Here is a 17,381-nt window from a genome sequence, read left to right as displayed (position 1 = left end):
AATGATTGAGGTAAGATCCTGAGATTTTATAGATGCCTGAGAGAAGGAAAGAAAAGGAAGGACAGAGGGGAATTCTCCAAACGCACTTACCACGAAGTCTGTTGTTTAATAATTCAGTGTACAAGTTTAATGCCTGCGTAGGAGCTCGGTGCTGGAAAAGGGAAAGTATGAAAATTAAGGATCATCAAATTTGTTCAGTTAAGGAATATGTGCGTATCGACTGCTCTAGGGTTTGGGAACACAGCAGTAAACAGACATGGTCTCATTCTCAACAAATGTATCCTCCGTGCAGTGGTTCTCTACTGGGGCAATGCTGCTTCCCAGGAGACGTTCAGTAATGCTTGGAGACATTTTTGGTTGCACAGCTGGGGCGGGAAGGATGGACCACCGGCACGCAGTGGATAGAAGCGGCTCCTCAACGTCCTTCAAGGCACTGGACAGCTCCACAACAACAGATTATCTGGCCCAACTGTGAACAGTCCTGAGGTTGAGAAGCGCTGACTTAGGGGAAGATAAAGATATATAAAACAAACGTTACCTTCACCATTCCTCGGATCATTGTGCAGTAGGAATGCGCGTTTTTCTCTGGCATTAGAGCAAAGATTCTCTCAGCGTTGTTTTTTGCTCTAGACACAAGAAAGTAAATGTGAACCAGAGGAAACAGGAAAAACCAGTAATAGCCACCAACTTACCATGTTCCAGGCACCGTGCTAAGCATTTTATGCATATAATTTCAAGTAATTCTTGCCACCCAGAGAGGAAGACATGGTCATCATCATTTTGAAAACAGGAAAAACTGAGGCTCAAAGACCTTAAACTGTCCAAGGCTTTACAGGCTAAGTGGCAGAACCAGGACTTAAAAGGTGTAATATATACTCAAGGTATTAAACAAAAAGCCAACTGCACAGCAGGGTACATAGTGACATTTCCCCACCCTCTTTCAATTGGATACAATTCCCCAGAGGCAACCACAGACAAGCGGTGTCTCTAGAATCCTTTGTCCTGTTCTAGCCTATCAATGTGCTATGTTATACAAATCACGCTGTACCTTGATTCTCCCTGTTACCAATATGTCTTGGAAATCAGACAGAACCAGGATTTGGGCCAAAATGGTACTCCAAAGTCAATGCTCTTAACCACTATGAGAAATTATTAATATCTACTGAAAAAATTTAATTTTTGATTCTATTCATTTTATCACTTCAAAAAAGACTTTAGATATTAATGGTAGCTTCCCTTTTCCAGATATCCATATGAAATACCTTTCTTTTATTTAGATACTTCTACTCAGTTAATTTAATTCTGAAATGTTAAATGACATTCACCTTTTGTTCGGAAGTGAATACTTCTGTTTGCTGGCCAGTAGTCTGAACTTAGAACTATGCTCTAGCATATGTGTATTCTAACATAACAAAAAATTATGAATCTTTTAGAATTAGAGGTATATATTGCAAGGTAGGACTACTGATGAAACTACCGAAAGAACCATACCATGAAGGTTACATGGAGTTAGATGGAAAAAAAGAAGTCAGGTGTCAACCTTGTGCTGCTGGTTGGAGGTAAAGATCTAATGAAAAACGGTCCAAACACATATGAAAACCAACTGAGCCATTTATACTGCACACCGAAAACAAACTGCATTTTAGAATATTCCAGGATCCTACCTTCTTCAGGGGCTGATGGGGAACATTCCACGCACTGTACAGAGCCATAACACAAAGTTCTAATCATGCTGTAACATACCTCCAAGTAACTCCAAGCTGATGACCAGCCTTCTTCTTAGGTTTCTCGTTATTTCCCTCTGTGGCCTCTTCCTGAAATGAACCATCACCAACAGATATAAAACAAAATATGACAATGGAATGCATTCTCTGAGGAAATTTCAGAAAAGCAAAGGACATACAGATCCCCTAGAAGGCAAAAAGGAAACCCAGTGTTTATTAAGAAGTATTAATTTCTAAAGTATAGAGTATGCTCACTCCTCTCTGCCCACATACGTATGAATCTTTGAGGGGGCTGGGGCCAGGGGTTCCCCCCCGCCCCGTCCCTTACATATCATACTATCACTTTAAGTAACAACAACAAAGGGGCCTGTCCAAAGATTTCTGGTCAAAGGTTTGCTGCATGTGGCAGGCAAGGTCAAAATATTTTTAAGGAGGGAACCAGGGCAAAACAATTGTTAAAATCCATCTCTTTCTCCACATCACTTTTTGTCCAGGCTACGTATTATGCCACACCACACCTCAGAACAAATCTCTTCGACCCTAACACATGGCACAAGAACCTGCCTTAGTCTGAGGAGGTATTACTACCAAAAGAAACTTTAAAAATCACTGCCAAAGCCATTACCAACTCTTCTGCTTGTTCACGTTGTTGAAAATTATAATTAGTTGAGGGCTCTTGGTTACCACAGTAACACAATAAATCCAAGAGACGGTTAGTTGTTTCCAGAGATACGGTGGTTCCTGTGGGTAGGAGAAAAAAAGGGAAAGATACCTTGAAACATCAAAGAACTAAAGCCTATTAGATTAAAATTCTTCACTTTTTCTATGAGCTGTGGCCTTCCTGGCTGCATATTCAGTCTCATCCACCACTTTCGTGATGGATGAGTGTGCACTCCACATCAGCTTAAACACCTGGAGTGATGCAGACAGGACACAATCCCTAACAGTGCTGTGTGACAGAAAAGATAAAATACAAGATCAAGTTTGACCCTGTGCTCATTTGTTTTATGTACTCATATCCCCAGAGAAATTATCTCACAGTTCTAACTATCATCTTCAAACTGAGCCCTCTGCAAATGATTGCCACGTTGTCCCCCGGGCCCAGTTCCATTTTTACAAATGCAAGCAGAACTATTCCACTTGGATCCAGGCCCTCACTGAAATCCTTGCCTAGAAATACTAGCATAAATGCCTAATTATAGTAGCCTTTAAAAAATTATTGCTCAAAACATTATGTTCTCATCTTGACTCTTATGAAGGGGGAGAAAAGGGAACAGGAAGAAGTATGAAATATAATTTAGTGCTTTAAAAGAAAACTAACTGCATTTTTCTAAAGAAAATATACTGATAATACAAATGCCCATCAGGAAACTTAAAAGCCCAGAAAAGACAGCATGGCAGAGTGGAGGGGACACCGGTGATGGAGTGTAACTTGACTGGGTCTTACCATCTCAAAGCTGTGTAACCCTAAAGATTACTTGTAATCAGTTTCCTTTATAAAATGACTATAAGCACACCAACTCATAAGGTGTTGTAGAATTAAATGCATAGCAAAGTGCTTGGCACTTATTAGGTCCTTGATAATAAAATTTTGTTTCCTCTCCCAGTATGTTGCCTCATTCCATTACTCTGAATGAGTTCGAGTGTTATGGGTTTGACACACTGTCTTTAGTAATGCTTACTGAGCGTCTGCATGTGCCTACACCACACAGTGTGTAAAACAAAGGAAGACAAGTCTTAGTACTAAGATGTTTATCGTACTCAACAAGCTGAGGGAAAAGCCTTCCTAAATGATAACCTGCATCAGCAATTCATTTGTACACCTGAAGCTTTAACAGGCTACACACCAAAATTCTCAAATCAAACACAGCTTTCTGCAAATGTTTCTTGTTGTGTTTAAGACTGTATTGAGTGATTCAGTCCAGTTTCTATCTCTTGCATGTTTGGCTGATTTTTCTCCTAAATCACTGAACAGCACTCGGGATTCTAAAACTTAATGCTGTTGCCTTCCATGTTACTATAGGTACATTCTCATGACAGCTTACAAGCCCTGCCACCTACATCTACACCCCTGGAGGTTCATCCAGATCAAATTCAGAGAGCTGCAGGATTTGACAGAAGTGACTTTTTCAAGGCCACAGTCCTAATTGGTGCCAGAACCTATCCAAACCTCTGATCCCGCCGCTTAGCGCTCTTTCCTTTTTAAATATTTCTTTTTTGTCTGCTTTATGCCTTCCAAACATACTTAAAGAATATATAGGAAATGTGAATAGAGTATGTACACACCTGATGTTAAAAACAGAAACTAAGGAAGAATGGCTGTATAATTTCTCTACCTGTGATACAGCACAAGAGGACAACATACTAACAAAGTTGCAAATCTACACCACCCACAGTTTTAAAATGATGCTCAAGCAGAACATGAAATATGACTTATTAAACTATAAAAAACACAAATATAGCCACTGAGCAGAGGAAGTAGCATAGCACCTGTAACTTGTACTCATAACTTATCTGGATCACAGACGTAACTGTGGCCCACTTCCAAGCCCATGTTCCCAGAGAGGCTTCAAATGAACTTAGTCACCTGCTTGCAAGAGCTGATCAAACATGTCCACAGAAGCTTTGACTTTTCTGAGCTTGATTCGTTCCTGCAGAGCAGCCTCACTTATACCTTCAATCTGAGGTTCAAAGTACTCAGGCATAAAACACTAGGAAAACAAGATGGCTAAAGTTATTGCAAACAGGGCAACGTGAAAGGGAACTGAGTAGGACAAAATTTTGATCACCAACACACCAAAATAAAACTTCACTGCTCCGATTCATGCTTCATGCACCAGATACTATTTATCATTTTAACAAGAATACCTCTGTAGGGAATATAACTTATTTCAAAAAACCTCTCCAGTCTCCAAAACAAGATTACTTAGCGATCTCCTAGCTTGGGGCAGAGAATTTAAAAGCACCCAAACATAACTATTTAATCCATATCTGAAGAATCTAATTTCCAACTAAACTTCCAATTTCAAGGTGAACTTATTTTTCCCTTGCTAAAACCATCCTTCCTACTTTCCTCCCTATCTTGGTTAAAAGTGCCACAGTACACCCAGTTTGCAAAGACAGAAACCTTTCATCCTTGATACTTCTTTTACTCTAAACGTTTAGTACTACCAAGGTATGTTGATTTTACCTCCTCACCAATGTACCCAATATTTATTGCAGGCCTACTACTTGATGCCAGGCACTAAGCTAGACACTGGGGATAAACAGACGGAAGTCATTCTCTATCCTCAAGATGCTCACAATCTAATAGAGAAAGCAAATAAGGAAATAGTTATGATACAGCGTGAATGATAAATGATGTAAGAGGTCTCAGAGGTATGGGAATGCTGCCCGCCATGGGGGCAGGGGATCCACGGACGGCTTTAAGCAGAAGTGAGCTAAACATAGAAGAGTAACTGTTAGAAACATAACGGGGAAAGGATAGCCAACAAATGATCATTCCACTGCTGCCACTGTCTTAGTTCAGGATTCTAATATTTTTATGGACACAATCACACTGACTACCTAATTTGTCCCCAAGAGTCGCTGCTTGAGAAGCCCAAGAGGGTGTGTCTGGGGGTGTGTGTGTGTGCATGCTTTGGAAAGTAGGGAGATGTGAGAGGGAGCAGTTTTAGACATAATGAGTCTGAGTTACTATTTCCACTAATAAACTCAGGAGGGCAGAGCCCGTGTTTCGCTCACCACTGTATGACACGCTAAGCACAATGCCTAACACACAGCAGGCCCTGCACACTCCTCATGACTACAGAACAGAGGCAGTTGGAAATACAATCTGGAGTTCAAAGTAGAGATACCTAGGCCAGATATACAAGAATGCCAAATGGAGTATAAGGGTCACTGAAGCAGGAAGATTTTGGACAGAAAAAAGAGAAAGTGACTGAGCATGGAACCCTAAGAAAAAGACACCAAGGCTTAAGGAGTAGATAGAAAAGCTACTGAGGGAAACTAAAAAGGAATAGTCACAGAGATAAAGATGTAAGAGTCTGGTGTCAGAGAAGCCAAATGGGGAAAATAAAATGAAGAGCAAAGACATATAGTTTAAAAAAAATAATAATAAAGGTTAGTATTGTAAGCAAAGATAACCGTAAACATTAAAAGACTTTTCACCCAAATACTGTAGGCATTCAAATGGCTACTTAAATATTAGCCATGAAAACTTAGTTTAAGTGACAATTACATAGTATTATCTGAAAATTGCAATTACTTCTCCTTACCGGTATATGAGGTTCAGCTATGTCTTTCTGAAAATATTTGGGATATGAATTAATAACAAATTTTGCTGCATTCTCCCCGGACTTCTTTGCCAACAAAAATGAATGCTATATAAAGAAAAAGATTTAGATATAAGTTGATATTACCTGTAATTTAAACTCAAGAGATCAAAGTCACACCCTCAGCAAAAATTATTCTGCCCCCTTAAAAAAAAAAAAGAGAATACAGTGATACACAGAATCCCAACTAGAAGTTAAACTACATAATTATTATTTATCTACCTCTACTTAGTGTGACATAATTTCAGGTCACATCTTATATACAGCTTGAGGTATATAAAAGCAATGTGTTTAAACTGAGTGCATTGCTCTATAGTGGGAAAGAGCCCTAAGTATTAAAAACCCAAACCAAATACTCTCTCCACAGCCAATCTCTAAAACTTTTTGATAAAAGTAGTAAAAAATTCAGAAAATCTACCAATTTATCTATCAGCATCTGCAAACTTTTCAAAAGTTTTTACAACTAAGCTAAGTTATACATGTACTCTTGTACCCAAACCAACAAGATAAAACAATACTAGAAAAGTTTCATAAAAATACTCACAGATTCCATAGAGGATGTTGGTATGAGATAAGGGTCATCTTGAAATGCGTAAGGGGCAGCTGTAGCATCCTGTGGAGAAGACACAGAAGTCTCTTTAGCTAGATTTTTATTAAGAGGACCCTGTGGGTTTTGGTGATGACTAAAAACTCTGTAAAGTAAGTTTTAACTATACGTGTATCACAGAAGCAGAAATATGTATGTTTGCAGACACTAATACCTACACTGTACCCATGGCTCTGTAGACTTGGTTGTAATTATGCACAACTTAAAGCAAACAATGGCTCAAACCCCCACGACTGCTTTTTAATTGAAGGCTGCTATCACCAGGGACAATTGCTGTTTTAAACTCAAGGTCAAGAGCTTCGGAATTAACTAGCCTGGGCACCAGCTGCCTGCACTAGGGTTTCCTGCAAACGGAGGACAGTAGTTCCTGGGCCCTCTCAGGAGGCGGGAACAGCAGCAGCTTCTCCCGCATCCTGTTGCCCAAGGTTCTAGACTTCTTCAAATTGTTCTAGGTAGAACCCTGAGCAAAATTAACTCTCCAGCACCACTAGAGGCTCACTTAGAACGGCCCTCAAGTTACTTCTTCTAGCCTTCTCCTATCCCTTGGAGCCCCCTTCCCTGGGCCTTCTGGCAACTTTGTTCCACAGGAAGAACTCAACTTACATCCTGAATGTCTTCTGTCCCCTTGATGCCTTGTCTTACCGACCCGGATTCTCCAGGGAGAGCCTCGCTGCGGCTCTCACAGGAAGGGTGCTCATGCCTAGGGCGCGGAGGCAGTACTCTTTGGGGCCCTCGCTTCCTGACGCCCGATGCTGTATTCCCTTTATACTCATTTGAGGCTCCTTTCATCTGGTTATACCACTCTCCACCAAGATGTGGTGGGTATGTAACGGCAACCCAGAGGAAGCAGTTCTAGGGTAGCTGCCCTGGACTATTGCTCCCTGATTACCAACTGTTGCTTGGCTCTGTCCTGTCCACCATCCTTATCCAATACCTGTTTGGGGCCCCTAGTTTTGTGACATGCTGGACTTCCCTTACTAGACTTACTCTTACTATTTGTTTCCGACATTTTCCTCCCTCAATGATTTCCAAGCCCTTCATGGTTTCTGAGAAACAACTTCTCTACTCTGGCCCTGTAGCTCAGATGCCTCACACTAGATTTATCCCCAACTGAACTTCCCTGACAGAGCTACTTCTCCCTCCTATCTTCTCTATCTCAGTGAATGGTACCGAGCACTCTGCAATCCCAGCCAAAGATCCTCTCCTACTACTTCCATTCAACTAACCTGTCACCAGGTGTGGTCAACTCTAGCTCCTTAACATCCCCTACCTACTCCACCGTCCCTTATCCCCACTGCCACTGCCTTAGTTCAGTACCTTCCTTATTCATTCATTCCGTATTTACTGAGCACCTCGTATGTGCCAGGCATTATTCCAGCTACCAAGGAGACAATAAAATCTTATCCCCCATAGAGCTCACAATTTAGTGGGGAAAAAAATCTCCAGAAAACAAAAATAAATAAAACATAGAGTAATTTTAAAGGCAATAACTGCTATGAGAAAGGGAGGGAGGGAGGGAGGGAGAACGAACTATCAGAGAAAATAACCATACATTTATTTTTTTAATTCTTTTTTAAAAAATTAATTAATTTATTTATTTTTGGCTGTGCTGGGTCTTCGTTGCTGCGCACAGGCTTTCTCTAGTTGTGGCGAGCAGAGGCTACTCTTCGTTGTGGTGCACAGGCTTCTCATTGCAGTGGATTCTCTTGCTGCGGAGCACAGACCCTAGGCGCATGGGCTTCAGTAGTTGTGGCACACGGGCTCAGTAGTTGTGGCTCGCGGGCTCTAGAGCGCAGGCTCAATAGTTGTGGCGCACGGGCTTAGCTGCTCTGCGGCATGTGGGATCTTCACAGACCAGGGCTCGAACCCATGTCCCCTGCATTGGCAGGTGGATTCTTAACCACTGTGCCACCAGGGAAGTCCCCGAAACATACAATTTTAAATGGTGTGGTTGAGGAAGGCCTCAATGAAAAGGCTTAAAGAGATGAAGGAGGAAATTATGTGGATATCTCAGGGAAAAATACTCCAGGCAGAATAAACAGCAAACATTAAAGCCCTGAGGCAGACCCGGGCCTACTAAGAAACTGAGAATTAGCCAGGAGGCCACGTAGAGCAGAGCCAGCAAGGAAGATGGTAGGCGATGTGGTAAGAGTGGCAGTGGGGGTGGTGGCTGAACACGTAGGGCCTCAGGTGCCCTCGGATGGACTTCAGCTTTTATCTGAATTATGACAAATGAGAAGCCATATTATGATAAATGAGAAGACAAATGAGTCCTGAGTAGAAGAGCGATGTGATTCAACATTTTAGCAGGTCACTATGGCTGCTTAATCGAGAACAGTCTGTAGGGGGCAGAGGAGGTGAAGAGGACAGAGACGGCTGTAATTAATCCAAGACGGTAAGAGATGATGGTGGCCTGGATGACCAAGGTGATCATGGTGATGACAAGTGCTCAGGATTTGGATGCTGTGCAGGAAAAAAAGTTACCAGGCTTGAAATTGCTATTCTTAGAAAGGCCTGCTTACAAGGCCTGGTGGGCATCTGGGAACTTGGATCTTGGAGGGTCCCCACCATTCCCAGTACTGATCTAAACTGTACTATGTGGTTTATGCTGAACTCCTGCTTTCCTCTGGGAGTGTGGAATTTTGGTATGTGCCAGGCATAGAGTCCGGGCACTGAGTCTCTAAAGAGCTTTCCTGGTAGACTTTTCCACGTGTTGTCACAACTCTGCTGGAGGAATTAAGTGTGTCCTTTGTGACTCCACTGGGAAAACAGTCTTGGAAGCTTTCTCCTGGTTTCCTTTGGACTTTACCCCACGTGCCTTCTTCTTTTACTGATTTTGCTTTGTGTCCTTTCGTTGTAATAAAACATAGCTATAGGACCATATGCTGAGTCCTGTGAATCCTCCTAGCAAACCACTGAACCTGGGCGTGGTCTTTGGGACTCCGTACACAAATATTTTGATGGAAGAAACAGAGGATTTACTGAAGTGCAGCACATGAAAAAGAGGAGCAACTAGAAGCATGGAGCTGCCATTAATGAGATGGCAAAGAATGTGTAAGTTTTAGAGAGAAAGGGGTTGGGTTTTGGACATGTTAAGATCATTATTATACATTTGAGAGGAAAGGTTTCCCATATCCACATTGCTGTCTTTTCTAAAATATGCCTGATTATGTCACACCACTGCTTAAAGTCTTTCAGTGGACTTGAATAAAAATCAGAAGTCCCTAGCATAGCATTCATGCTCTTGCCTCACCTCTCACTGCTCTACCCCACAAACTCTTGCTTCCCCCATACAACCTACTCATTCTATACCTTTGTGCCTCTGCTCCTGGTGCTGCCTCTGCTAGGAATGCTCTTTCCCACCATCCTGGCCTCTCATCGTCCAAGCATCGATCCGATATCAGCTCTTCTGGAAGTCCTTTCCCAGTCTGGGTCATGCAACTTCTCCTCAGTGCTCCTTCAGCCTCCCTCTCTAGAAACTATGCAAGGACTCTGTCTTAATTCTACAACCAGCACAGTGCCTGGTAAGCACAGTTAAGGGCAGAATGTGTGGTTACTGAATGAATGAATGACTATCCCTTGGATTTTAAGTGCCCAAACCCAGACAAGTCAGACAACTGTACACATAATTCTATAACTTCTTTGACTTGAAGGGGCCCTGGGCCATTCTCATTAAAAAACTGAGAACAGTCTCAGAGGCCTATTTCACGAGTTTACTTTTCAGGTGACTATTTATGGATAAGTGAGCTGAAAATCTCAATGTCTTGCTAGGGTGGAGATGCAGTATTTTAAAACCCGTCCTCAGAAACTGCTAGGGTATATCAGTGCATATTTGGCCCGACAGCCTATAAGTTTAACATCTACAATAGAAGAAAAATTCTGGAAATCTGTGATAACGGTCTCAGGGATGGTCAGAATCCACACAGACGTTGCAGCAAAAAGACAGGACTTAATTACTTTAGACATTTCCCCCACAGCTGAAATTGAAAGTACAGTTTGCAGCTAATGAAAAATACAATCAATCAGAAAGTTCCATTTCTGAGGCATTTACCAGGGTTTCAGTTTATCTATCAAGACTACAGACTCTATTCTTGAACTGTCAAGAGAGCAAATTATTCACAAATAAATCACCAAGATAGCTGGAGCAATAATGAAATAGCTAGCACTTACCGAGCATGTCCTTTGTGTTAGGCACTGTCCTAAACCCTTTCACGTACACTAACTTATTTCTCACCCAAACCTCAAGGTTTGGTGCTATAATTAAATCTCCATTTTATAGATAAGGAAACAGAAGCATCAAGAGAAAAGGTAACTTTGTGATAAAGATGAAACAAAACATTTGGCTCCAGGACCCAGATTCTTAATCACTGAATTACTTCCAGCATGGTGGGTACACTATTCTCAAAGTTGGTCTACAGATCATTTGCATTAGAGTATCACACCCAAACCGTTCCCCAGGAACATGTATTTCAACAAGCTCTTCAGGAGGTTAAGTTTAAAAATCACTGGCATAGTATAAAAACACTGAATTTGGAGAAAAAAGACATGGTACTAAGTCAGGGTTTTAGTATCCTAAGTAGCCCTGGGCCAATCACTTTAAAAGCTTTAGTTTTCTCATTTGTCACATGAAGGGACTGGACTAGATATTTCTAAGAAACTCTCTAGATCTACAACAGTTTAATTGTGAATCATGCAGAGGTATGAACATTACATTTATTATTAGCTGAGTTAGATACAAAAACCTAAAATTCCTACTTACCCTGTGTACCGTGGATGCAAGTGCCTGAAGGACAGCCACTTTATCCCTAAGAATGAGAATCACAAGTTAACCCTCATGAGGGCTTTTCACACTCACAAAGCGAACAAGTGATCCTACTCTCGGAATGGACTGGCCAACAACGAAGTTCAGTTCTCAAGTAAAGCCAGTTCTGATCTCTCAAGATCACTAGAATAATAAGTTAGAAAACGAGAAAACTGTTTAGTTCTTTTGCCCAAAGGTGGTTAGTACACGTTCCATGCTACACTCTCTGGCCTGGTCCCTATAACCATCACCCAGGGCTACCAATTTTCACCCTCATCTCATAAAACTGTCTAACCTGAATCTTACCTCCTCCTACCCATTTTTCTATGCATTCTTACTGTAGCTTTCTGTAATATTCTTGCCTTTATTATCCAAACTGGTGGCTCTTAATTCAGCTGTATATAAGAATAAATCACAAGCCGCACTCTGGACTTTTGAATCAGGACCCCCAGGTTCTATGGAGAACTGTCACATACATTCTTACTGAATTCCCAGATGATTCGAGTTTAGAACCTCTCAACTATATAACCTTTATAAGAAGTTCAGGCCAGCCACCCACTGTGAGTATGGGTAGAGACATTCACTAACTACTGAAAAGAGGAGGTTTCACTGGAATAATTGACAAACAAAATAATTTGGTTCCAAATGTATTTTTACTTGTGTTAGATTTTATGTGTTTCATTTCTAAAAGGGAAATAAGAATAAACTTAATAAACCAAATGTATTTTTCTAAATAAAGTTTAAACATACACTCATAATTTAAGTCATTTGAAAAAAAACACATAGGAAATTTTATACTATGTCAAGACTAATTCCCTGACATACACAACATCTACTGGATTTTCTAAAATCACACTTACATAATTTCAGCAAGAGAAAGATATTCTTTCATCTCTCAGTATTCCCTAACTAAATCTTACGTTAGCATATTTAAGTCGTATCAAGTGAGTACATCTTTACAACATACTGAACAAATGTAAGTGAAAAAATTATGAACATTCAGATCACTCACTAAAAATAACCTCAATGAATACATTATACTTAAAAAAACAACAACAACAAACTAGACTATTATATCTGGCATCATTTTGTGACCCCCTCCTACTCTACCGTAAGTTTGGTGTTTATACTTCCATAACTTTAAAGGGTACTTTTACACACATACCACCATAAAACTAACACGAAAACACATACCGTCATTCTGGATACGTGCTTCCATAAGTTTGACTGTATTATCCACGTTACTACGTGTAAATCTAATTAATTCCTTAAATGTTATACTGTATGATAACGGCTTTTTATTATCCCTTACATATGGGCATTTGGCTATTTCAACTTGTTATTATTCCCAAGTTGTAAAGAACACTGTCATCCATGTCTCCCTGGGCGTATTTGCAGGGGTTCCTCCAGAATGGCTAACCGATAAGGTGTGCACATTTTAGGTTGTGGTTCTGTCAACTTTCCCTTCAAAGTGTTGTTCCAACTGACCGCCCAAGCAACAAATGTATCTGAGCATCCATTTCTCCACATCCTCTTCTGGCCAATCTGGTAAGTTTTAACATCCATTCCTTTAATGAGCCCAGTTACCTATGCGCTGATCATAATTGGGCTCCCTGCCCTCTCTACAGTAACTACACCATCCAGATTAGCGTGCTCAGAACACTCTATCCTGTCACATTCCTATATGAAAACTCACAATGACTCTCTACAATTTGTTAGTCTTTTACGGCATCTGTGATTTGGGAAAGATGCCTTAAAAGCATCTTAACAGCCTTAAAAGATGCTTCATCTCTCAAATAAGGCAACAGGAATTTGTAGTCTTTATGGCTTCTTCTAGGTCTAAAAGCACAAATTCCTGAGCCTGGAAAGCAGAGGCTCTCTATCAGAGAGCCTCTATCAATCGCTTTGTCTGTAAAGGGACAGACAGTAAGTATTTTTGGCTTTATGGGCCGTGAGGACTGTTGCAACTACCCACCTCTGCCTTTGGAGCATAAAAGTAGACACAGATAGTAAGTTAAAAAATGAGTGAGGCTGTGTTCCCAAAAAAAATTTAACTGACACTGAAATTTGAATTTCACATAATTTTCATGTGTCATGAAAGTCTTTTTTCAACTATAAAAAATGTAAAAACCATTCTTACCTCATGGGCTATAAATAAATAGGCCTCAGTTTGCTCTCTATCAACTACCTTATTTCTCCTATTCTAATAGAGCATTTTTCACAGGCCTGCCTGCATGGTCTCCTACTACCACCAGACAGATCATGATCATGTCCCACCCTACCTTACTGTTTTCTATATTTGTGGGGCTTATACTTTAGGGTTTATAAGAACTACCTGCAGGAATATGTATTTTAAACAAAATTCCCCGGTGATTCTGATGCCAATAAAATCATCTGACCCCTTTTAAGGTACACCTAAACTATGTTTTCAATAAAACTCACCTTGATTATTGCAATACAACCACTCTTGATTTGATCATATCCCGTGTAGCCCCCAGTCATGTGTAAACAGTTATGTACACGTGTAAAGTGGGTGTAAGATATAAAGTATAAAATATGCACACAACTCAACTAGACTGTAGTCCATCTGAACACACCCTCAATACACTCCCTCTCGTGTATTCCCTGTGGTACCTTTGTCAGGGATAGAGGCACAATGGGTTGGTAAAGTGCACTGGACTGGAATGTCATTCAAGAAATGCCTCATTCACGATATGTATATTCCTACTCTTATCTTGGTTCTGATTCTCAGTCCAGGGAAGACAAAAATGACCCTGAATATAACCATATAATAAAATACTATGTAATCATTCAAAATTTAAAACAGAGTATAGAACGGTACATCTAACAAATCAATTCTGCTAAACTAAATGTATACGTACAACTTCAAATGTTATATCCCAGAACTTTAAAATAATAGGTATCACCTATTGAGATCTGATTATGTGGCAGGAACTGTTCAAATGCTCATTTAATCCTGAGGCAGGTACTGTATTACCCACATTCTACTATGGCACAGACACATTAGGTAACTTGCCTCTGAGTACAGTGATTGCTGGTAATTTTACTTCCTTTCTGCATGTTCAATTTATCCCACTGAACAATAAACATTAGTTACCTTACTAATTAATGGCAATAACCATTAATTACTTTAGTAATTTAAGAAAGTTTTTTTTTTTTTTTAAATGAGCCTGAATCTTCAGGTCATACTCAAAAAACACCTGGCTTTTTGAAGGATCTTTCAATGCATTCAATAATATCATTACTATACAAGCTTTTGTAAGTTTTAGTTCTTATATATTCAACAAATGTTTCCTATATAAGGCAATTTGTTCAAGGATCTATCAAGTGAGTTAAAAAAGCTAAATTTTGCAGTGTGCACCATTTGTTTTATTTTACCTCAGTAAAGACCATAAAGATAGTATTTTTTTTAATCTCCCAACAACGTGAAAACTTCCTTTAAAAAAAAATTACTCTAATAATGATGCTCATAATTGACCATCACCACGTAAACACTAACCCAAATTTAGTTCAGAAGGTCTTTTAACTCTTAAGTAAATCTCATTCCCCCTTCACTCACTACTCTCTACCTTCCTCTTCTATGTTCTTTCAGACCCCTAAGCTTTTCTCTCTGCAATGGTTCCCTCCCCAAGAATGCTCTCCCATTGCTATTCCCGTCACTAGCTTCTTACCTAACAATGTTTCGCTCATAATAAGCACTTAACCACTTGCTGAATGAACAATGATTGAATACTCACCAAGTTTTCTTTTTTGGAATGACCACTTCTTCACTCCCTTAATGTGAAAAATAAAACAAAGTGAATCAGTTTCCCAATACTACTACTATAAAGAAGTATAATGCGTTAATATAAAAATGGAGTTATTTCAATATATTTTTATATACCTGTTGCATCAGCTCCTTCAACCTCTGGGACGGCTGCACTTCCAGAATAAAATCTACAAAAAAATAAAAGCCCTAAAGCTAATACTCATTAATGAACTTCCCACCTCACCTCCACTTATGTGCAACTCAGCCAAAATTTTCCAATTATCACGGATCAAACTGGATAATTCATGTCAATGTATGCTAAGAAGATATGGTCTCAATGGCAAGTTGAAAACGATGACAAAATATGTACCACATATAGACATCATATTGCCAAAAAATTTTTAAATCAGGCCAGCTCATTAAATAAAATCAGGGAAAAAAGGAAAAATTTAGTAGCACTTGAACATTTGAGCAGCTTATCTGAAATATAAGGAACTTTCACCTTTGAGAACCCAAAATACTGAGGCTAAAAGGGATGATGTAATGAGCTCCTGATTTTACATGGATGACGCCCTGATGACAACAGAAGATTATCCCACTTAAAGCAATTTTGACAAATTATGAAACTAAGATCACCACAGCCTTTCATTCCACTTCCTTCAACAATCAGGAATGTACCAAATGTATGTGTCCTAATTTAAACTTGGAACAATTTACATTATTTTTTTAACCTAAAATATAGAATTACTGACCCATGATTGAGTTTTAAAATGTTCTGATCACGCTAAAAAAAATAGAGTCAATATACCACACATATAATGTACACTACCCTGTAAGTATTTCCTTCCTAAATAGCATTGGTACCATTCAGAAAATTGTCAAGATGTGATTAAATGAAGAATTACTTCCTCTACTAGTAACTGGTCTCGGGCATCATCTTAAAACAATACCTCTCTGCTAAGGATCAACTTCAGAAAGGGATCAATTCTTTCAAATCATGCTGTTTCTCGTGACATGTATGTCACATACACCACTCTTGTCTTGTGGATGAATGCTGAGGGAGAGGTGCTGCTGCCAGATCAAAGGAAATGGGTAGAAAAACAACAACACTGGGCACCACCGGGAAAAGGACTGGGATTGAACAGCAGCATTGAGGCTTCTGCAGTACCAGGTGGAGCGTTTTCTCTTTTATGAGGATTGAGGGAAGGTGTTACATATAAGATGTATATTGTAAATTACACACCTCACTTGTTACTCACAATTTTCTGATGGCTACTACTAGCTCCAGTTTACACATAAGGGAATTTTGTCTACTATCACCTCACAAAGGAAATGGCAAACATCGAATCCAAAATTAGGTTATTCCCAAATTTTCACAACAAGTTCCTGCCTCTCATACTTCCACAACGCCAGTTTGTACCGAGTGAAAAAAACTACACAAATGATACATGCGCCAAGTTTTAACAATCACAGCAATCCTATTCAGATTGTGTTCAGATCTTTTAGACTTTCCTGTTTTTATGAACACCTGGATAATTTCTTTGGCCAAACATCCCCACAACATCCAGCATACAGTGGAACTCGTAAACTGCCTTTAATTTGGGAAAACCTGATTTTCCCACCTTCCTCCCGGTGGGTGAAAACGGGTAAGAGCGGATACAATTTTTCTTTCTTTTAAAACTTGGGTAGGGGTTGCCAACAGCCACACTTATAGAATGCAGGCTCCACAACAGCAGGATCCTAAATCTTGCCAAGAGTTCTAACCCCGGGGTAGGCGAGCCCCAGCAATCAATATACCCCTACCTAGCGCGTGTGGAGCCCTGCTTCAAGTACGCGGACTCCGCGTGCCATCTTTCCGGGACACGCGGCCGCGAGCGCACGCACGCGCATTCCACTCCACGGTACTTAGTTCCCCAGCTCTCAGGGGGGAAAGGAGATACATACGGCCCAGGTGATCCTGGGGTCTTTCTCATGGAGTCTCCAAGCTTCTCTTACCTGCTACTGGGGGCCCGTCCGCAGAGACCTGCCCGCCGACCCGTCAGCGGTAGGCAAAGCCCGCGGCGAACCCTCAGCCAGCGAGCCGACGATACAGCCGCCATCTTTGGCGTCTTCGCATAGCGTGCGGGAAAAGCATGCCCTCCACCTT

The 17,381-nt window shown here is 40.4% G+C and overlaps 1 protein-coding gene across 1 annotated transcript in view; it reads right to left on the bottom strand.

The window, feature by feature from the left end:
- The window catches only part of PTCD3 (pentatricopeptide repeat domain 3), a 29,307-nt gene extending 11,941 nt beyond the window's left edge, over positions 1-17,366 (bottom strand). Inside the window, exons 1-11 of the mRNA XM_068563887.1 lie at positions 17,231-17,366; positions 15,371-15,423; positions 15,225-15,261; positions 11,425-11,470; positions 6,603-6,671; positions 6,002-6,106; positions 4,312-4,435; positions 2,350-2,465; positions 1,744-1,814; positions 539-626; positions 91-151 (exon numbers count right to left, since the gene is read on the bottom strand). Of these exons, the coding sequence (XP_068419988.1) occupies positions 91-151; positions 539-626; positions 1,744-1,814; positions 2,350-2,465; positions 4,312-4,435; positions 6,002-6,106; positions 6,603-6,671; positions 11,425-11,470; positions 15,225-15,261; positions 15,371-15,423; positions 17,231-17,334 (874 nt within the window). The 5' untranslated portion in view covers positions 17,335-17,366. The remainder of the gene's footprint in view (positions 1-90; positions 152-538; positions 627-1,743; positions 1,815-2,349; positions 2,466-4,311; positions 4,436-6,001; positions 6,107-6,602; positions 6,672-11,424; positions 11,471-15,224; positions 15,262-15,370; positions 15,424-17,230) is intronic.
- Between the last annotated feature and the right edge of the window lie 15 nt (positions 17,367-17,381).

This window comes from Eschrichtius robustus, chromosome 15 (genome assembly GCF_028021215.1).
Source record: "Eschrichtius robustus isolate mEscRob2 chromosome 15, mEscRob2.pri, whole genome shotgun sequence".
In the NCBI taxonomy this organism is placed as follows: domain Eukaryota; kingdom Metazoa; phylum Chordata; class Mammalia; order Artiodactyla; family Eschrichtiidae; genus Eschrichtius; species Eschrichtius robustus.
The sequence above is the reverse complement of the archived record's forward strand: the minus strand, read 5'-3'. Positions and strand labels throughout refer to the sequence as shown.